This window comes from Caenorhabditis briggsae, assembly GCF_000004555.2.
Source record: "Caenorhabditis briggsae complete genome, chrX, whole genome shotgun sequence".
Lineage (NCBI taxonomy): Eukaryota > Metazoa > Nematoda > Chromadorea > Rhabditida > Rhabditidae > Caenorhabditis > Caenorhabditis briggsae.
In genome coordinates this window covers 17,353,082-17,375,659 of record NC_013491.2, presented here as the reverse complement: position 1 = coordinate 17,375,659, position 22,578 = coordinate 17,353,082, and the positions used below count along the sequence as shown (strand labels likewise).

The following is a 22,578-nucleotide window of genomic DNA, read 5'->3' as shown; positions in this document are numbered from 1 at the left end:
TCTCATTTTCTGTGAAAGATATCAAAAAGTGGCTAATTAATAAAATGTTGCTGATATCCTGATAAACATTTTACTAGTTAACCACTTTTTGATACCTTTCACAGAAAATGAGATATATTGGCTCAAAGTGGACGATCCGGGTGTCGTTCTATTAGAGGTTTTACGGTAACTCTTGCTTTTGTGTTATTCACGAATCAAAAAATGGACAGTTACTTTCCGGCCAACCTAATATTAGCCCAAATGCGGTATACGCTCCTTGAGAAGTGGAATTTATGGGATCACCGTTGACAAACATTCAATAAGCTCGTACCATTTGAAAATCTTTTTAGTGGCATCACTGATTTTGAAAGTTTTCAATTATTTTTCAGTCATTTATTCTCAAATGTATTTCGAGAGAAACAAAGTTCTCAAAAACATACATATTACTTCCACTTGGTTTCATGATAAGTTTGATTTTATATTATTTTCCCCCTTTCCAGCTTCTTCTCACAGTTCAACGTCTCCTCCCCCACCTGCTCTATCGCTTATTTTGATCTTTCAGACAAAGAGCCCGATTCCGCTATCTCGCGCAGATCTCAAGTTTCATATAATTTACGGTTCAAGACAAGTTTCATTATCACATGTATCTGATCTGTTGTCACTTCTCAAAAATTTCTAGCCTGTGCTATTCTTATCTGATTGTTTCTCAAATTTCGTGTCTCTGACCTGAAAACAGCTGGTCTGTTCGTTTCTACTTGGAATATTCAATAAATAGTTTCAGTTTTTTTTCTCTAAATCTATCTACTCAGATTGAAACACTTGTCCCTACTCCTTAGCTTCAAATTCGAATCAAATCTGAGTCACGAAAACAATCGTTTTGCAAAACATCATTCAAAAAAAGAAAATTTGTTAAAACGTTATTTTTTGCATGTTCTCTTGCACAGCGAACCACGAACCATGATGAATCACCAAAATCTCTGCAAAGTCATACTAATATTCAAAAAGGGGGGAACACCTCTCATTTGACTCAGTTGCACTTTTGTAAATCTCTCCCACGTTTATTGCCGTTGTCTCACGAAATTTGTCATCTTCTACCGTTCTGTGACATTTAGTGAAATTTGAAATAATTTGAAAAGCAAAAAGAAGGTGTCAGGAGGTGACCATTTTTCTGTTTGCTTTTCTGAGAGAAAATGTAACCTTTTACCAATTTGCCTTTTTTTCTTTGTTTTTTAGTTCTAGTATTTTCTTTCGAAATAGTTTCTGAGTTGTGATAAACACTTGCTTTCTGGTTACGCATTCATCTGTTAAACCTCTAAATTTCTAGATAGTTTCAGAGTATGATAAACCAAACTCAACTGCCAAACTACACCATGCTCTCCGTTTCTCAGAGAGGTAAGAAAACGAGAAATATCAGTCAAATGATATAGTTTAAGGAAATATGCCGTAAAACCTGTAATTGAAGGGCCCCCACACTGTCAAGTTTGAACTGAATTATCTCAGTTACTGTAAAAGATATCAAAATGTATCAGCTGATAGACCGCTTATGATATTACGAAAAACAGTTTGTCAGTTGACAAGTTTTCGATATCTTCTACAGAAAATGAGTTAGATTGGCTCAAAGTTGAAAGTTAAGGGGGGGGGGGTGGGGAGGGGCTTTTATTACAGGTTTTACGCAAAAGTGAACTACCGTATCTTTCAGGCATAGTATAAGTTATTTTTTCTCATCAATTTTGAAACGGTTTTCACCATTTTCAATGAAAATCGCTGAAAAAATTAAAAAAATAAGAAAACATTCGAGATAAGCTCGAAGAATACGGTAAATAGCTCGTGCAACTTTTAAAAAAAGTTCAACTAGATATTCATTTTCTAACTCATCGATTTCAGACAAGAGTTATAGTCATTTTCAGTTCTAGAACAATATTCTTCCCAATCGATAATTATCAATCAAAACGGACTAAAACAAAATTTATGTGGTTTTTTTTAAAATAGAATTTTTCAGTGTATTGGCACAACTGCGGTAGACAGTATTCGCATTATTTCGAATACTACACTTGCGAACATGCTGATTATGGAGGTGAGTATTCAGATTTTTTGCGTTCACTCCTCGGTGTACAGTACCGCTCAGTAAGATATGCAAAAACGTGGTAAACAGTAGATTTTTACCATTTTCAGAAATCTGCAGCTTAGCTCTCAAGCTTTGGATCACTTTGAAAAGTTTGGAAGGGATGAAACAGATCTAAATAGAAAATTCACAAAATTTTTTTTGAAAATTTCTAGTTTTTCAGCAATTTTCTGATTTCTGAAAGACCCGCGTTTGAAAATTTTTGTACTGAACACGTGAAAAAGCAGGTATTTTCAAGAATCGGCAAATAGCTCAAAACTAGACATTTTCAGAATTTTCAGTAAATGCAACGTTTCAAATCTATGCCTGTTTTCCACCCTCCAAACTTTATAAAGAGATCGGACACTTGACAGCCGAGCTCCAGATTCCTGAATACAGTCAGAATTAACTGAAAACAGGTTTTTATCTTATTGACCAGTACTGTATGTCCATTTTGAGCACAACAGAATTTAAGTACAAAAATCGAACAGTAGATACTGAAAAGTTCCAAAACTCCAAAAGTTTCGAAACATCTTTCTCGATTGTGTTTCACTCTATTACCGTAAAACCTGCGATAAAAGGGCCCTTCTAACTTACAACTTCGAGCCAATATATCTCGGTTCCTCTCAAAGATATGAAAAAATCGTCAACTGATAAATTATTCATCATAACATTAGAAGTGTTTTATCTGTTGACAGATTTTTCAAATCTTGCGAAAGAGCCAAGATAAAATAGCTCAAACTGAGCCTATTACAACAGGTGTTATGGTATTTTTGTCAGATTAAGCTTAACAGACAGTTTTTACAGTTAGAAATGTGGCGAAAATTGATCAAGCTGGTGATAATCAGCAAATGTTTCACAAAAACTTTTCTTTGCAAACGCGCTCAGCTGAATCACAGTGTTTGTTATTATGAGGTTATTCAGTGAAAAGCAATTCAGCAAATTGCTGGTTTTTTCCTTATGCAGAAAGCAGAAAAACTAGCAATTTTGCTGGGGCCGCGGAAGCTAGATTGCTGGAGTTTTCTAGGCCATGTGAACTCGTCCTCCTCCTCGTGGAGTACACGACAAGAACATTTCCCCGTAAATCGCCAGAAGATTAAAGGCGCAACGAATTTCCCGGTTGGGTCTCGCTCCGACTTTTGTCCTGGACTCCACGAGGAGGAGGACGAGTTCACATGGCCTATAACTATTTCTCACAATTTTCTAAAGTTCAAATATCTATATCCTGCACCCATAATTTTCAACTTTTGCAGCAATGAAAGAAGCTGTTGAGGATTTCATCAACGACAAACTGGAGACTTTGACTTATGACACTTCTCCAATGTCCAATGAGACTCGCGCGTTCTACTGGTACGCGAAGGAGAACTTCGAGGAAAACTTGAATCTTCTCATGGACATCTATCTTCTCGACAGCATGTGGCACTGGGGAGAGCACATCGAATCCGAACCCGTCGAGTACTACATCATGTTCAAATACGGACCATATTAATTTGCCACTCTGGTATTTCCAATGACACATAATTCGGAGGGTACAAAAATTTTGGTGTCATTAGAGTACAATGCTATTTGGGGGTTAAAAATCCTCGATTCAATGGTGCAAAACACCCCAAAAAGTTTAATTTTGTATCCGCGAATTGTGCGTTGTGTACCACTAAATCACCTTGTACCCTGTTGCACCCCTAAATTGTTATACCCTCCGAATTATGTTATCTTCCGATGGATTGTCACATTGTCACTTTTTTCAAAATTTCTTTCACTTTTTGTCAATTTCCAGTACACCAGTGCAATTTCTTTTCCCAATTTAATCAAGATAACTGGTAACATATGTTCCTAAACCAACCCAACTTTCCGGATGATCCGTTTATCGGTATGCAATTTTCACAATCACCACCAAAAAATGAATCACTTGTCAATAGCTATAATCTTCAAATACGTTTGTATCTCTGCGTGTGTGTCGTTCCAATGCACACTTAATTTTGTAAAAAACAGAATAGCGGCGGGGAAGAGCGACAAGCGACGAGGCGAGACGAGAAAAGAGACAGAAAATGTGGCGTATGTGTACTTGGTCTCCTCTCTTTACTTTCGTAGCACGGATGGCCGAGTGGTCTAAGGCGCCAGACTCAAGCGTTCCGCTTGCCTCAAGTTCGAGGTTAACTGGGTGTTCTGGTACTCGTATGGGTGCGTGGGTTCGAATCCCACTTCGTGCAGATCTTTTTGCGTTTTTCACAGTGACTCTTCAATTTAAAAATGTTTTTAAGAGAAAAAATGAGGGTTTTGGTCTGCTCTTCAGTTTCATCAAGACTAAAATCTTCAAATATTTTCCATTTCACAGATCTAATGACAATTCGAGATAAACTTTGAGCTGAAACTTGGTTTACTGTAGATTTTCAACATGATCAGGTCCATTTTAAACTTTGATTACTGTAGATTTTCAACGTATTCAGGTTTATTTCAAGCTTGGATTACTGTAAATTTTGAGCATATTCAGGTCTGTTTCAAATTTGGATTACTGTAGATTCTCGATTCGAATAAATCAGATTTCAATGTACACACATCAATGTATTCACTACTCTGGAAGCTCTCAAATTATTTTAGTGTATCTTTTTTCGGTCAATTTTTTTATTTTTTCAGGTTTTTTTCCACTAACTAGCAGTCCACTCTCTTCCCTCTTACCATTGCAGTCGCGTTTCTCCGGAGTCTCTTATTAGATTTCTTCCTCTACTTTTCTCTGACTCGTCACCTTCTTTTCTCTCTCCTATCTCAACTAGGAGAAGGCCAGAACCGCTCTTCACCACAGGACCGCTCCTCTCATCACACTTTTCTCTTGTGTTCCCTACCCAACAGAAACGCTCTCATGATACATATATCATTATCCACTACACTATTTCTTCCGGTGTTATTTCTCACAAGTCTGCGTCTCTCCTGTTCTCTCGTCGTCTGGCTCTTGCCCCGAACACGTCGTCTCTGCTGCCGCGTCGCAGCCAACGCGCACACATAGACACACATAACTCGCTCCGCCGTCGTCGTTCTCCTCCGTTGGCAGTGTGCCAGAGAACAAGTCAGGTTGCCTTCTCCTCTCTTCTTGACTGTTGGAGACTGTGATGACGTCAACTACCTATATCATGAGGAGAGTGTGACCAATTGGTCAGCAGACATAGAACAGACATAGGAGATGGTCCATGTGTGTTGGATTACTGTAGAAAACGAATGTGATTGATTTGGATCCAAAGATGACATTGGGTTGGAAAGTAGGGTTGGGAATGGAATACTGTACAGTCGTTGATGACACGAAGCACATACTGGAAAACTTTGTCTGAAAAAAAACCGAGCATACTGTAAAACCTGTAATAAAAGGTCCTCTAACTCTCAACTTTAAGCCCGTATAACCCAGTTCCTGTGAAAGTTATGAAAAAGTTGTCAACTGATCAGTTGTTTGTCATGAGCTCGCAAATCAGTTGACATATTTTTCATATCTTGCATACGAACCGAGATGATTGAGCTCAAAGTTGACAGTGTGGGAGTTCTTCTATTAGAGATTTTACGATATTTATTGTGGATTACTGTAAGAGACGTTCTACTGAACAAAACTACAAAAGAAATAAACCGCATTAGAAAAAATTCAAAGTTCCAGAAATTTTCCTTCTTTTACAGATTTTATGCTCCTTTACAGAGAAAGTCCCTCGCTGGAATTTTCCGTATACTTCTCCGCTGAAGAAGCATGCCCTCTGTTCACGTCATTAATCTCACGAGATCAGGTGGAAGTGGGAGTGGCCTGATATGGATGAGAATTCACATGAAGAAAAAAGAGCAGCGAAGTGTATGATTAGATTACATCCGGTAGTGGAAGAATGAAGTTTGGGAACTTTCAGATTTATCAGTAGGGATTGATGAGAAATTATTGAAACAAAAGAATCGTCATAGACACTTTTCATATGTTTCATTGGCTGAAAGCTTATCGGAAAGAGAACTGATTACTGTAACTACTAAAAAATGACCTCACTCTCTAATAACTTTCTACTTTGAGCCCATTTATATTGGTTCCTGAATAAGATATTCAAAAATGATCAACTGATAAACTATTTCTGATATTATTCTGAACATTTTATCAGTTGACCACTATTTTATATTTTTTTTGCAAGAATTGAGATACATTGGCTCAAAGTTGACGGTTCAAGTTTCATTCTACTTTAGTGGGTCTTGTAATTTTTGTAATTTTGAGGAGGGATTATAAAATAAGAAAACATCTAAAATGAAATCTACTGTACATATGATTATTTCTTTCAATAACTCAAAAGTGAAATGGGGAAAAGGAAACACAAATCTCCAAACAATTTCTACAGTATACTTTTCATGATTTCCAGGAAATCAGAAAATAATTATCTTTATGTTGAGTCAAAAGTTTTGAACACTATAACAATGGAAAGTCCCTGTGGTTCCCGAAGTTTTCTAACCGAATTACTGTAGGAGCACCTCTACTCATTTCCATTACCTCCAAGTCAGAGGATCCAAGTTCTTCCCATTTTATTGCCTCCCTTTCCGGCTCCCCCTCTCACACTTAACGGAAATTAAAAATCTTCGGCTTCATCTTCCTCTTTTACATGTCTTGCTCACGTTTGGTTAAAAAACTACACGAGCCATGAGGAACGAGTGCAACTGGTGGATTATACTCTGGTCGGTTCACTCTTCTAATCCGGTGATTTCTCGCCCATTGTCATAGAAACTCAGTATCCCACACCTCCCACACTACACTGCTCGAAAACACAACTTTTATTCTTTTTTTTTTGTTGTCCTAGCTTTTTTTGACAACAAGAAATAAAGATGGGTGTTAACAGTATTCCTTCCAGAGAAATGAGGAACAATGTGGTGAGTTAGGTAATCCAAAATGTGTCATTATTTCTGATATGTTTGTAGGTGATCACTCGAAAAGAGCCAACATTCGTTTGGAGTCCACTAATGTTGTTCAACCGATTTGCAACTAAAGAATACCTCGAACAACGAAGAGTCGGAAGATTATTGAAAAAAGCAGTAAAGGACGTTTCTGAAAAAAAGAAAAGACTTCAAGAACAAGTTCTCCAAAGACGATCAAAGCAATACTATTTGAGGGTTATGGAGAGAAAATCAGTTCGATTTCAAAAGTATCGACTCCGTAACTTTAAGCTTCTCAAAAGATGGAAGGACGCTCTTCAAGTGGCGGGATTATCGGAAGAAATTTGTCTTGCTGGAAAATTAGTCCGTCAATGGAGACTCACTTTCACAAGAACTCGAGCCTATGTCAAAACACTACAATTGCTCCAGGACAAATACCGGACGAAATGTATCCGTCGCTGGTTCCAATATATCGAAAATCTAGGTCAAACACAGTTTGTGATGATTCACAGGAAATCGAGTGAGGACTTTGAGAAACTTCTAAAGTTATTCAAAGTTGGATCGGAGATGGTAGGTTCCAATATTTGTTTTGAACCAAAATGTTGTGTTTAAGGTTCCTGTTGCTGATAGGTACATTTCAACAACTGACAAGACTGAATTAAACAAAATTTTGGAATATTTGCTCGCACATGACTGGTACCTAGGTGTTCTTCTTCCCCCGAAAACCCCACGAGATCAAGGGAAGTGTCTGATTCGCAACATGACAACTTTTAAAATCGAAGAGGTACCAGAAAACAAATTGATCTCTGCAAAGATGCTGCCAAAGATGTCCAGTAAGAAAAGGATGATGATGAAGGAACAGCGAGCGATGAGATATAGGAAGCGTTTCCAAAGAAGCCTTGACTTTGTGCTGGCTTATGACAATCAAGGTAGGAGATTTTAAATTTGTCTGAAACTAGAACCCTTTTTTTAAAATTTTCCTCTGAAACATTGAAAAAAATGTTATAGTGTTTTTCAATCTGTCTGCAGTACCGTATTTCTTCGAATAGCCGAACCGTCAACTTCTAGCTCTATTCTAGGTTCCTGTGAAAGATGTAAAAAATTCTTCAACTTATGATAAATAACTTATCAGTTAACAATTTTTGGATGAATTCCAGAGGAACCGAGGTAATTGAGTTCGTTGTTGACGGTTGAGTGAGCTTATATCAGAGAAAAGTCGGTATTTCACAATACGAAGTAATTATTGTCATGCTGAAAGGATATTGTATTTTATATGTTTTTTTTGTATTTGATCTTGTGAAATTTAAATTTATTCTTCCCATAAATACCTATTTCCTCTAAGCTCGCTCAAACTGTCAGCTTCGAGCTCAAATATCTCATTTTCTGTGTGAGATATCAAAAATGTGTTTAATTGTAAATGTTTGAGATTACGATTCAATGGTTGACAACTTTTTGATATCATTCACAAAACATGAGATACATATAGGCCTAAAGGAAACGCTTCGGTAGCATTCTATTAGAGTGGTTACGGTATTTGTCTCTGGATTTCTCAATTTCCACCCGCACAAATTGACATCCTGAAAATCTATTACCGTTGAAAAGAACATACAATACTTGCAGGAATCGACTTGCGTCTTCTTCGAAAGTTTGTGAACGCGAGAAAGGAGAAAAGAAGCAAAAGGAAAATTGTTATTACACTACTCCAATGTCTCTCGATTAGTACAGTTGTAATATTTGGCCTCTGCTTCAGTTATGTGATTGTAGAAACTTTTGAACATCTTGCCATCAAAATATTGGATAATTTGTTGAAGCTATTCTCACTTTTCTTTGTTCCATATCAGTAGTTTGTTCATCAAACTTCTCATTGTTAAATAAATATACTATCCTTTTAATTAATTTTCAACTAAACTCTGTCAATTTATTTCTCGAAAAATCTTCTTGTTTCAGTTCTTTAGATCCACCATATATCAATATTTGAAGATCAAAAACTTGAATTGAAACTTGATACTTTGATTTGTCTGTTCGATCAGGCTTATCAGGTTTGTCCCATCTCGAAAAACTTTGGTCTAAAGAACACATAATTTTATCTAATCTTCCAAACCTTTGAAGCTTATTATAACTTAATGTTAGGATAAGATCATTATCTATGAAACTTAATCTTTCACCAGATGTATGCTCCTTAGACTTTGTCGACACATATAACCCGTCATCCTACAAAATTAACACCTCAAACTGATGTGATATTTGAGAATCTTTCATTTGCCAAAAAGTAGAAAAGAAAAATACGGCTTCTTCTAATTTCAAACATAAATTATTATTCTTTTCTCACCCCCCCCCCCCCTCCCACCCCCTCCTCGCTTGCACTTTTTTAATTATACTTCGCAGGCATACTGATGTACATAAAGAGTAGAATTCGTTCTCATTTCGACATTTATCCTCTCAAAATTTGTTGCAAATGAATATGTTTTGTTTCATCTCCTAGGTTTGAGGTTTCTTGCGAAGGCGACAAAAAAAATCAAAATTTCTCATTGATTTCGTGTCTCACTGTTATGACTCATGCGGTTTGAGATTCTTGTCTTCAAAAATACGCATGTTTCAAATTTTACTTCTTTTTTTTTTACTTTATCACATCGAGGAATGTTTGGAACGGAGTTCGGAATTTCCGAAGAATTTTCGAAACCGGAATATTCCGAAATTTCGCAACTTTGAAATTTGGAATTTTCGAAATTCCAAAAAAAATTTTTAAAGGAATATTCCGATATTCCAAATGTCCAAGTTCTAAGAAATCAGAATATTTTAAAATCACTATATTCCGATGTTTTCAAAATGGGAATATTCCGAATTTCCAAAATTTTCAGATTCGGAATATTTCGAAATTCCAAAATTTTTTAAAATCTGAATATTCTGAGATTCGAAAAGTCGGAAAGCCTGGAAATCGGAATATTCCAATATTTGGAAATTCTGAAATTTTTCCGAATTCCAATATCTCAAAGTTCCGAATTGGAATTTCCGAAGATTCAGAAAATCCTAAATTCCGAAATTCCAAAACTTTCCAAACGTCGAATATCCGGAATTCCAAAATATCCAAAAGCGGATAATTCTGATTTTTCGATTCTCCAAAATCTGAGTAATCGGGATATCTCTAAATTTCAATACTCCGAAATTTCGAAAACCGCAATTTTCGATATTTAAAAATACCGAAATTTTGAAACTCGACTTATCGAAAGATTCCGGAATTCCGAAATTCGAAATAAATAAGATGTTACAAGATTCCGGAACTCCGAAATCTTTGAAACTCGGCATTTTCAACATTCCGAAAAATTCCGAAAAGGCCATCCCCATCACCCTTGACTTCTAATATTCCCAATTTTCCGTCCCTTCAAATTATAATACTTATGTTGTTTGCTTATGAATTACTTGTACTGTCTTCACGTCGTCAAAAATACAATCACGTGATGTCTAGGGCACACGCTTGTATTTGCATCCCGCAATGTAGCTTCTCTCTGCAAAACCTCGTGTCCGCTTGCGTCTTCCTCCGAACACTCCCACTCCCAATTTCCCCTTTTTTTTTGTACTCGTACGCTCCCGAATAGCCATCTATTAGTCCATCTTCTTTGCATGCAATATTTCGCGCGACAAACGAGGACAGACGGGGTGAGCACCTTTCTCCTCTTTCACTTCTTAATCTCATCTTCATCCGACTCATTTTCCGAAACAACAAAATGATTTCCATAGCAACAGCCATCCCCTTGTCCCTTCAGTTCACCTCTCTTCCCTTCTTTCTATTCCTCTCACCTTTGTCATTATCAACTTTCGCGGCCTTCTCTCTCTCTCTTGCTCTTTTTTCTTCTCTCATCTGTTTTTTAGATATTTAAAGAATTCTTTATTACAAGTAGTATTCCTCAGACATGGAGCTAATTGTAGATTATATAGGAAAACAAACTCGTAAGTTTCATCACTCCATTCAAAACATGTAATCCTATCAATCACAGGATATAACTTCCATTGCGTTTATTGTGGGACAGTCCAAAAAGCAGTACTCGAATTTCGGCAACATGTGGGACAGTGCAGTCGTAGATCACAAGATTCCGATGTGGTGGTGAGTGGATATTCAGAGTAATGTGTTCTAAATACAAGTTTCCAGACCGCAAAAATGGATGAGTTGGCCGAGGCGATAGTCGCTTACAAAATCGCTTTTAGTGACTGGCGGAATATTCGTTTCAGTGCGGAAGGCGTGAATAAAGATAAGAAGGAACTCTGCATATGTACTCCAGAGATAATCCTTCCGAGTTGTCGCTGGCGTGTCTGTACTTACAAGGTGAGGTCACAGATCTGGGAATGCGAGCAAAGAACATGGGAGACCGTATTTCCTCTGATATAAGCACAAGACACCGTCACCTTTGAGCTCAATTATCTCGATACCTGTTCAAGATATAAAAATATTGTCCACTGATAAAACATTGGTAATATTATGATCAATAATTTCTCAGTTGAAACATTTTTGATATCTTTTACAGGAATCGAGATAATTAGGCTCGAAGATGACTGTTTGGGTTGTCTCCTATTAGAAAAAATATGGCACACTTAGTCTCAGTGGGCAGTTAAGTCAAACAGAATATCATTGAATTAAATTTTTGCTTTTCTGATAGAATTCAAACTGGATAACGTTTAATGCAGTTTTTTGAGACCATTGTATGTTAATTGTCATTTTCTGCACTTTTTCCGCAATCCGATTAAAGAATCAATATCTTATTCTAAGTTCATATTAGATTTTCATTTTGTGCAATTTTTTGATGGATCTCATTTTTGACATTTTTCATAAAATTTCATTCCAAAAGAGTCGATTCATCATTGTTATTTGCTTCCGTTATTTCATTTTCCAAATTTTTTTTTAATATTATAAGACAAAATAAATATCAGATACCAGCAGAATACCTAATTTTTTCAAAAAATTAAAAATTAGTCCACCACTTTTTTCCACCTTTTACCAACAAATGCAAATATTTTTCCTCCGATCTCCCGTATCTCACAGAGATGTCGAGAATTCCGACTTCCATTTTTTCACTTCCGACTTCCTAGTTCGAAATGTTACTTCCGACAACCGGAAAATCAGTTTTACTTCCGGCTTCAAACTCTCAAATTCGGCCAACGAATTTTTGCAAAAAATGTTGCGAAATTTGTTCATGTTTGACCGAAAAAAAACAAAAAATGTTCCAAATTTGCGTCAATACCGTAAATTATGCTCCGAAATAACAGTAGGCTGATAGCTATTAAAAAATTGAAAACTTTGGAATTTTACTTCAAACTTCTGAAAATGAAATTTTACTTTCGACTTCCGACTTTCGACTTCAGAGTTCAAAAATTTTAATTCCTGACATCTCTGGTATTTCATCCTTAAAAACTATCGTTAGCACTCGAATAGAATAATCACATTATTTTCAGCTTTGTGCCAGTTAATCTCGGTTCCCGTGAAAGATGACAAAAAGTGATTAACTGACAAAATATCGTTGATTCCATGATAAACATTTTGTCCGTTGACAATTGTTTGATGTTTTTTACATGAAATGAGATATATAAACTCAACGTTGACGATCTGTGGGCATTCTATTCGACTTTTTAAGCTATGCTATACCACTAATCTCAGTTTTCCATATTTTCCGCTCAAACTAATTTTTAAAAAATTAAAAGGTGCCAAATCCTAGTCTTCTATCATATTGTTATGATCAACGAAATTAGTTTTTTTATGTGACTTTCTGATAAACAATTTAGCCTACATTCCATAATTTTGTCAGTAGATTCTGCTCTGCGTGACTGAATGATTTATAATCCGCCAAGATTTGAAATGACAAAAATAATTATATTATAGACAAAATAGGAGATCTCAAATACAATGTTTTGGAAGGTAAAATTATTCCAAGTTTTTCTGAAAGAATTTTGCCGTTTCTTATGAGAACTAGGATCCTATGTTCGGTTTTTCGGGAGTCACAGGAACATTTTTCAGCGTGATGCTCCCGCAGTGATTCAAAACCTGAAGACGAATTATCAACGTTATCTCGAATTGAAGCATGAACTATCCGAACTTCGAAACTACGAAACCACTTCATCAATTCAAAAGCTTCGTTGTGAAACCAAAACGTCAATAAATACTTGGATCAAGCAGCCTCAATCAAAGGAAAAACAGAACGAACTAGAGCAGTTGTTTGTTGTTTCTGTCTACACGGAAGATCTCATGAGAAAAGTGTTCGAGGATACCGCCAGTTGCGAGATGAACTCAGATCCGGAATTCTTATATCAGAAGTTCATCAGTGTCATCGAAATAATGGGAAATCAGGATTTGCTAGAATTGTGGAGAATCGACTGCTCCGAAATCATTGATGGAAATCTTCACGAAGACATTAACCAAGAAATGCTTGAATGTGAGAAAGTGGCGAATTGGGCACAACGATCATGCCGCAAAATTGATTATATGTTCGCCGAGGGCAAGACGTTGACAGCCAATTGTAATAAAATGTTTAAAAAAGCCATTGATGATGTGGATTACAACTCCCTAGTTGCTGCCTATGAAAAAATGAAAGAATCGTATTCCCTTACAAATCGGATTCTAGTATGCGCTGTACCAATCTGCTTTCAACTAGAGGAGCTCAATGAGAATTCATATTTCATTCAAACCAAGGCCAAACTCTATTGGACTTACGCACTCGATCCCCGAAGAACTGTACGAAGAATGAAATACATCGCCCAGAAGTCCCACAGAATTTGCTTGCCCTTCAGAGATACTATTCTTCCTCTGTGGGCTGCAAAGAAATCCGAGCTGCTTCGAAATAGAAAAGATGAATGGGACAACGGCAGTTTTAAGGAGTTTGTGTCGAAAATGCAACAAGTTCTTTGGACTTTGAAGGATATCAATGACAATCGTCATTTTGTATCGGACATGGACGACATCAATGATGTGGTGATGTCAAAACACTTTGAGGAGCTGATCACCCAAGCTTGTGAACCTGATGAAGAGCTACCATACATTAAACCCCGTACTGTATCATTGGAAGAAAAATTTGAGAAGAGGCAACAACAATACCTCCGGAAATTCAAAAAAGCTGCAAAAGGTGAGAAAATGCATGGTTTTACGTGTACTTTGAGCTCAATTACTTTGGTTCCTTTTAGAGATATCAAAAAAGTTGCAACTTATAAAACATTTATCACAGTAGCACTAATGTTTCATCAGTTGACAAATTTTTGATATCTCTTACAACAACCGAGATATTGATCCTGAAGCAGCACCAACTTATAATTGTCCTTTCGGCTTGATTATCTCGGTTTCTGTAAGAGATATCAAAACTATTTCAACTGATAATTGCTTATCATTTCATCACCAACATTTCCCTACAGATTTTTGATTTTTCACACAGAAACGGAGACGATTGATCTCGTTGCATTAAAAACTGGAGAAATAACATCTAATAGAAGCCTACTGTATACGTCTACTCTGAGCTCAATTACCGTATTTCCTCTAATAGAATCCCATGGGCTTCTTTTTTTCAACCTCTCTATCTCAGGGTGGGCTTCTATTAGAGGTGGGCTTCAATTAGAGGGTGGACTTCTATTTTTCAATGATTAATTTTCAAAAAAAATTTTGTTCAAAAAATCAGAAATTTTACAATTCGGAAGTTAAGAATTCTGAATTTCGGTGTTTTTTTTATTCGAAGTTTTCATTCTGCAATTTTAAACCACAAAATCACGAATTTATGAAATTCTGAGATTACAGAATCTCTAAATTCAAAATTACGGAATTCTGTAGATCAAAAATTGAGAAATTTTCAAGTTCTTAAATCACACTCCCCAAAACTTCTGGAATTTTTCTTTACCGTATTTTCTTTAATAGACGCCCATGGGCTTCTATTAGAGGGTGGGCTTCTATTTTTCAAAGCACTTCGTGGGTGTGGGATTCTATTAGAGGTGGGCTTCAAATAGAGGTGGGCTTCTATTAGAGGAAATACGGTATCTCGGTTCCTTCAAGAAATATTAAACAATTATTCATTGATAATTTTTTATCATGATATCACTAACATTTTAACAGTTGACATATTTTGATGTCTCTTTCAGGAATCGAGATAATTGAAGTCCATTCTTGCGCACTTTGAGCTCATTTTCTCAGTTCCCTTGAAAGATATCTGAAAAAGTTTCACTGATAAAGCATAGATCACAATATCACCATTGTTTTATCAGTTGACCAATTTTCGGTATCTCTCACAGAAACCGAGATAGTTGAGCTCAAAGTACGCATATAGATAGGATTTGCTACTTTTAAAGGTTATTGCGTCAGTTTTAAATGTAACTAGAAAATTTATTCAAAAAACTTAATGTTAGAAAAAAATCATTTTTAGGAAAACGACAGCCCGAGAATTTAGCAGAGGAAGTGGAAGCCTTAGCTATAATTGCGCACTTCCAGAATCTGCGTGATGAAAACGGAAAAAGAGGTTTTGTGAACTACTGATTCTGAATTTAATGACTAGATTTTCAGAGCAAGGATGGCCTATGAACTTTGAAAATGCTCAGAAAAATTTGCGTGAAAAAGAAGAAGAGTTGAAATTATATATGGATTCATTAAAAGGCAATACCATTCCCTTGAATCTTTTCGATCAAGGAAACCGCCCATGTAAGAAAATTAGATATAAGTTAGTGTGAAAATACTTTGAAATTTAGTCGAGGGCGTGATCAAGCCAAGGCGCGCACAAGAATGTGAAAAAAGCACAACACTCTATGAGGAGTTGCTGGCAGCAGCGATTAACGACAAGAATTGTTCAGCGTATCAGGAATTAAGCGACGAGCAAATGATTGCTTTAATTGAAACAAATGGAGTGAATGGTGTGAATGGTGAGAGTCAGATAGAGGTCCCGAATAGAATTTTTTGTTTCAGAGGAACACATTGACTTCATGAACTGTCAAAATAGCAACGGTTTGCTCATCAAAATTTCAAAAAATTCACACGATGTACCAAGTCCTAGTGTTGCTCCTGCTGTTGATGGGCACGAGCCATTGTCCAATATTTGGACAAAGGCTGGTATTGATATTAAAGGTAGTGTTTAAATATTATTGAGAAAAAGTTTAACTTTTGTTGAATTGCAGCTTTAAACGCAGAAGCAGAGAATGCTCCTCTTGATGATGCTAATGATGCCAACAAGAAGAAAGAAGGATTCAAAGTTGGAGATATGAGTAAGCTTACTGTCTCATGGGAAATTTTGGAGGGGTTTTGTTTTCAGTCGTTGCTAGTTCGCTGGCGTATGAAAAATGGGTTTATGAAAGGGACTTAAAAAATCATAATGATGAAGATGAGGGCAAAATCGAAAATGAACTCAATTTGATTGTAGAAGAAAGTGGGTGAAACGTTGTGGTGTGATTTTACACGATTGCCAAAATTTTCGAGACAAACAGTCCAACCAGAAAAAAAAACACACTATCCCTTGTCCTTGGTTCAGATTAAGTAGCTTCATAGTTTAACACTTACCAGAACTAATACGACAAATGTGGTTCGAAAATCTGAATCAAAAGTAATTTTATTCCAGCTGTGGCGACCGCACCAGAACCTCAACCCGAAAGTGTTCAAGACAAAAACGAAAAACCAGATGGAGAGCCAGAAGCCAAAAAACCAAGACGTAAGAGAATATTCCCCCAATAACATAACTTATTTTTAATACATATTCAGTTGAAACTAACACCGTGGTTGACATCAGCGTGGCTAACTCTGAGAGCACTCTTCGTGGCAGTACTAACTCTATTTTCCCAAACATGCCGTTTTTCCCAACTGTCTTTGATGATGAGAACGATTTTGCAATTCCGCGACTGCCAGAAATCAATTTGAAGAGAAAGAAAGTTTTGAAGAAAAAGAGAAGTACGAAGAGAAAGAGAGATTTGAATGAGAAGAAAGGTAACAGTTGTTGATTTGAAAGAAAGTAGGCTTGAAATTTGGGAATTTGAAAGTTTCCCATTTCTGCGTTTTCAAATAGTATTCTACATACTGAATTATGTAATTCATCAAATTCCTGAAATCAATATTTGATAAATCAGATTTTAGAAAATCGAAAATGAGCATTTTGTATTTTTATTCATATCATAAGAAGGCGAAAACATAGAAGTAGTTAAATTTTCAAGCATTTTCGATAAGCTAACATCTCTCTGGAGAACGAGACGCTTCTTCTATGTTTTCTAATAAATTAAGTATTTGATTTATCTTGAGCTCATTATTGTTTTCTTGAAAAACGAAAGCATTGACATCAGCAGCAGTATCGCATTGTTTTTTATTACGTTGCCTACTGATTAACCGACCGAGTGTAGATGTTGAACCGGCAATCATGACTGGGCGAGCACCGTACTTCCGTCTCACTTCTTTAAGAATATTTTTTGGAGCCGCAGCTGATGATTGAGCCCTTTCTTTGATTTTGATACGTGCAATTTTTGCCTGGAACCAAAAGTTTTCTCAATTAGAAACTATGAACTTCTTACAATAGCAACTTCATCGTCTGCAGAATGACCGGAATGAGGTTTTGAGATTGAAATAAATCCATCCACTGCTCGTCTTCCTAGTGCGTTACATTTCACTGACGTTTTCCTGAAATCCTAGATCTGAGAATTAAAAAAAAAAAGCAAAAATAACCTTTGCGTGCAATGAAGAAGCTCGTCTCCTGACGATAATATTTGTACAGTACGTAAAGTGAAGCCATCATGAACATAAATCGGTTTGAACACTCGTTTGGGCATGTTTCTTACAACTAATCTGTATCTGTAAAAATCAAAAAAACGTATAGAGGAAACTGAACGTAAAGTCAAAAATCTTGAAATTCTTTACTAAAAAAAAAGCGGAAGTCTTAAATTGAAAACAGTGAAAAACACGCAAGTAGCTGTATAAAAGTAATACTAAACAAAAAAATAAATATTTCGAAAAGAAATGTTTGACACGCAATTTCAACATTTCGAAATGTCCGCTTGCGAAATGTCGATTTTCGAAATGTCCCCATTTCGAAATTTCTTTAACCAAAACTTCCAATTGCGAAATGTTTTAGTTTAGAAGTTTCTGCTTCTAAATGCCTCTCTTTTGAAACGCTACGGAGCCGACATTTGTTGAATTAACACTCAAATAACCCCAATTATGCTATTTAGACAAAATGAATGATCTTCCCAAACCTGCAAGCATTAATCACAACATTCAAGCCGGATACAATGCTGCTCTCAGAAATCTCATCTATCCAGGTTACTAATAATTCCAGTGTGCAAACAGACTAACAAATTTTTAGATGGACTAATTGATGCAGACGGTTTTGCTATCCCTGCTTTACCTTCGGAATCGAAAACTCCAAGTGGATGTAAAATCAGAATCAAAATTAACAGAGACAATGACATCATCGAATATGAAAATGTTAAAAGTATGAGGTTCGGGGTAATTTCATTTTGGCAAAAATATGTTCCAGAAAACGATGGGCAGGTGCTTGAAATAAAGGAGACAGACACTTCTTTCAATGGGGATCTAGATCAGAAACTATTCGCTCCTATCACCAACGCAACATATGGTAACTTGTAGCGAAAAATTTGAGTTTCAACATTTGAACGAATTCAGAGAACCTTGAGCCTGTTTCTCCAGTTCAAGTCCCGCAGCCAGAACCTAATGTCTCCTGGATTGATGATAATTCCCAATATCCAAAAGATACTCTCAGTGAAAATGGCACTGATGAAGTTTACGTTCCTGATAGCGATACTCCAGGTACAATGATAGGCATTTTTTATTAAATGAGATATTTGAATTTCAGAAGGTCTTGGAGTCTTGCATCCAATGCCCAATCAAACAGAGATTCATTGTGAAAACAACGATATCGACAAAGAAAACGAACACAACGGTCCCTACATTCAATACCACTTCGACACAGAAGGTATATGACCTTAAAGAGATCATTTGAAACTTAAAAATAATTTTACAGAGTAAAATCCAAAATGGATTACCCGTTATACTATGCGATGCTTTGCTAAACTTCACTATAACTCTCCAACTTCTAATTACTCAGACAAACTCCTCAATGCATATGATCCTCAATGCATATTTGTCACAATTTTCTGTGACATTTTCTATATCTCACCGACTCCATTCAATGAATCCCCCCCCCCCCCCCCCAATAAACGTTTTCTCCCAATTTCAAATATCTCTAATGCATATTGTCCCGATTTCCTGTGACATTCCACGTACCTTATCTTCAAACTGCATCTTTCTTCGCGTCTCTAAAAACATTTGATTCCTTTTCACCCGCTTCTCTTCCTCGAATATACCCCTTCAAAAATCAAAACTTGAAATATTTGTCGATTGAAAACATTTTCAAATAAAAAACTTGCATGCAGATTTTTTTAAAGTTAGCTGGAAAAAAGAGATCTTTGCAGCGTTGCAAAATTAAATCTAGTTTTGAAGAATAGGTGTTGAATCTGGAAGATAGCCCATTTAATGGTTAATTAGTATTTTATTCAGGCTGAAAAAACGTGGAAAATGATGAGAAAAAAAAAGAGAGAGAATGAAGAAACGACAACTTTTATCACTGTTATGCATGCAGTAGGTAAAATGATTTTTGCAATAAAATTTATGTCTTTACAAATTACTGGATTAGCTTATTGCAAAGATACTTTCAGGAAAACGATTTATTTGGATTTCTTTGCTTCCTTCTTCTTTTTGTCCGCTTTCTTCTTGTCCGCTGCTTTCTTATCCACCACTTTGTCATCACTTGGCTGAGATGGCATCATTGACTCTGGTTTGGCGGGAGTGTGCCACTGAGAATTGTTTATAATAAGGAAGTGGGAAATAGAAATTTTAATTTTCAGAAATTTTCGAAAATCTCCAAACGTTGAGTGACTCACCTCGATAGGATTCTTTCTCAAAAACGGCCACGGTGGAAGAACGACGAGAGCTGTGATGAGAGCTCCAGCCATGACAGTGTACAAAGCATAGGAAAGTTGTTGAGTCCAGAATCCAACGAAGAAGCCGACCACTCCAGAGATAGTGAGAGTGATCTGTAAATATAGTTACATAACTTGATAAAATCTGATACTAAAAAAGATACTAAAGATCTACAGTGAAGCTCTAAACTACAGGGTGGCTAATAAATACTGATACACATTCAAAACGTCATAACTCATTCAAAAAAGCTTTCAAAATTGTAGAAATTTTAACATTAGATTATTGAAACGATAGAGATACAAAATTTTGCAAAAGTTTTTGAATCTTCCACCATTGGTTTTGTTGACAGCTCGATTCCTTCAGGACAAGAGTTGATCACAGCATGCAGTCTCTTCGGCTGATGATCCTCCCATAACTTCTTGTGAACAACCAGCAAAACATCCAAACTTGAGTAGTTTTCCGTGACGACCCCCTGGCTAGAATATCTCTGAATGGCATAGTCTGATTGGTTCACATATAGCGACAGTGCCTGCTTTTATGCAACCCACATCAAACCTGAAAATTAGCCCGTGAACCACTGTTGGGTGTCTGTGGCACGACCCTTGGCTTGTTAGATGCATTTTTTTTCTATTTTACAAACGACTTCGAAGTCAGTATAAATAATACGGCTGTTTTACCGTTCTAGTCAGCCTCAACATCAAATATTTCATCATCAAAAATTGCAAAATTGACTTGAAAATGGCTAACGTGCCGCCGAGAAGATGTTGTGCTTTTTTCTTCCGAAGCAGCTGAATTTTCCTCGTCCGGAACACCTCTTTCTCTTTTCGATAAGAATGGAAGTAGAGCTTCTGATTGGCGATAGTTTTTTTCATTTTGTGACAAATTTTGAAGCCTTTGGCCAACTTTCTGGGGGTTTTTCCGGATTTTGACGGACTTCCACCCGGTAAGCTTTAACGACAGCTGGAGCGGTCACGGTGGTTGGATGGTCACTTTTGGAAAGTCATCTAGAAGCCCAAATCTCTGGTAACGTACAGCAGTTTTCTTAAACTAGATACTCGACACCTTAAACTTTTTCACGACGTCCGAATTGGTCTTTGCGTAACTAACACTTCAATTATCGCTGCATGTTTCGGTAAAGCTTGAGATTTCTTTCAAAATGGAAAAAAAGACATGAAACTTTGCAAATATATAAAACAAGATGTAATAAACAAGATTTTCAAAAAATGCACCCGATTCCACTTCTGTGTATGCGTGTAAATTAGTTGTGTATCAGTATTTATTAGCCACCCTGTATATCCCTAAATAATCATTTTAGTTCAAAATGGCCATATTTAGGTATTTGAAAAATATTGCAACTGGTCCGGCAAATCTGAAAAATTGAGAGATTATAAGACAAATCTAGAACTCTATTTTCGTAATTGAAAACTTTTTATGCACTCACTCGCTCGAGAAATACCGACAAGTAATAAGTACTTTTTCAGACACCCGAAATTGACCATTTCGAACAAAAATGGTAACTTTTTGATTGGTTTTCGTCCGGCACTATATCTGAATTTTTTTCAACTGACCTTATAAATACGCTCAGCCAGTTTCTGGCCCTCAAAATCCAAATGAGTAGACCAATTTTGCAGTGGAGTTGGGAGCATTGCAACCATTCCATCCATTTTGATTTCTGAAAAAAAATGGAATAAGTTTTCAGAAACAAAACGTGTAAAGAAGAGAAAATTATTTACAAACTGAATCTAGTTTTTCACCACTCGCTTGCAACAAGAAACAACATCAGAGTGCACATGCATTCTTTATTTCATATCCATGAGAGCACACGAGAGGGTGTGAGAGTCTAGAGCTTGGCAAGAATAAGAAGAGGGAGGAAGAGATTAACTCAGAGAATTTCGTGAGAATTTGGAATCAATCAATTCTTCTTCTGACAATTGAACATTTCTAGAAAAACTGGGGAGTTTGGTAAAGTAAAAGGAGTGGAGAATAGGAAACAAGAAGAACTGAAATGGAAACCATTTTATAAACATTTGAATAAAAAAAACAAACTCTTTTAGAAGCTTCTAGTGAAAAGTATAAGAACTCGAAAAAAAGAAAAAGAAGTTTTTCGAACTATACAGTTAAACAATTTTCAATGAAAGTGTCCATTTCGAAGCCAGAATGGTGTGTGCACATTGAAAAGAGGTCCACCTGTTTGTTCAGAATGTGGCACTGAACTAAAGATGTGAGAACACATGACGCTTATCGAGAAAAAAATGGATGTGCTTTGGATGTCTGGAAATATGAGACACGATTCGAAAAAAACGAGAGCACACGAGGAAGTAAAGTTTAAGTTGTGTTTATTTTCAAAAAAGCAAAAATTATAATTTTATTTTTTGCTGAAATTCTTTAAATAGTTCTTTAGTTTTGTTGTTTTAATTATCGGCACAATATAAAACAACTACCGTAAAACCTGTATTAGAAGGGCCTCCTAACTTTCAACTTTGAGCCTACATTTTTCCAAAAGTTGATATACTTTTGGGTGGTACTGTATGTATATCAAAAATAGTCCAAATTACTGTTTTAAAATATTCTTTCCAACTTTTTTTCTTTTATGACGTCGACACTTTTTTATGACCAAAAACTCACAGCTGGAAAATTTTGATAAGAGTAGATTGGAATAGACTGTGCATCAGTTGGAGATGGGAAAGATGATTACTCTGTTTCATGCGCT

At 36.3% G+C, this 22,578-nt stretch overlaps 5 protein-coding genes and 1 non-coding gene across 6 annotated transcripts; 4 read left to right on the top strand and 2 right to left on the bottom strand.

Annotated features, from left to right (window-relative positions):
- Nucleotides 1-1,316: 1,316 nt before the first annotated feature.
- CBG05334 lies at nt 1,317-3,569 on the top strand (the record flags this gene model as incomplete). Its single annotated transcript, XM_002645565.2, has 3 exons — nt 1,317-1,371; nt 1,979-2,053; nt 3,334-3,569. The coding sequence occupies 3 exons, from the start codon at nt 1,317-1,319 to the stop codon at nt 3,567-3,569; spliced, it is 366 nt and encodes a 121-aa protein (XP_002645611.2).
- Nucleotides 3,570-4,167: 598 nt separating this feature from the next.
- On the top strand, nt 4,168-4,287 carry CBG29075. The gene is made up of 2 exons: nt 4,168-4,206; nt 4,241-4,287. It is a non-coding gene (tRNA).
- Nucleotides 4,288-6,928: 2,641 nt separating this feature from the next.
- CBG28034 lies at nt 6,929-8,790 on the top strand (the record flags this gene model as incomplete). The annotated part of the gene is made up of 4 exons (XM_045240425.1): nt 6,929-6,943; nt 6,992-7,516; nt 7,560-7,875; nt 8,567-8,790. The coding sequence occupies 4 exons, from the start codon at nt 6,929-6,931 to the stop codon at nt 8,788-8,790; spliced, it is 1,080 nt and encodes a 359-aa protein (XP_045098429.1).
- A 2,309-nt stretch (nt 8,791-11,099) lies between these two features.
- Nucleotides 11,100-18,914, top strand: CBG28033 (the record flags this gene model as incomplete). The annotated part of the gene is made up of 13 exons (XM_045240424.1): nt 11,100-11,264; nt 12,948-14,049; nt 15,328-15,420; nt 15,465-15,599; nt 15,647-15,817; nt 16,070-16,156; nt 16,507-16,596; nt 16,647-16,868; nt 18,098-18,187; nt 18,232-18,504; nt 18,552-18,695; nt 18,742-18,861; nt 18,910-18,914. 13 exons carry the CDS (start codon nt 11,100-11,102, stop codon nt 18,912-18,914), a joined length of 2,697 nt encoding a protein of 898 aa, XP_045098428.1.
- On the bottom strand, nt 17,106-17,698 carry CBG05332 (the record flags this gene model as incomplete). The annotated part of the gene is made up of 3 exons (XM_002645564.1): nt 17,106-17,399; nt 17,444-17,549; nt 17,595-17,698. 3 exons carry the CDS (start codon nt 17,696-17,698, stop codon nt 17,106-17,108), a joined length of 504 nt encoding a protein of 167 aa, XP_002645610.1.
- An 803-nt stretch (nt 18,915-19,717) lies between the features above and the next one.
- CBG05330 lies at nt 19,718-21,532 on the bottom strand (the record flags this gene model as incomplete). The annotated part of the gene is made up of 3 exons (XM_002645563.1): nt 19,718-19,741; nt 19,829-19,981; nt 21,437-21,532. Coding segments are annotated over 3 exons (273 nt in total), but the record flags the coding sequence as incomplete, so codon positions are not given.
- Nucleotides 21,533-22,578: the final 1,046 nt, after the last annotated feature.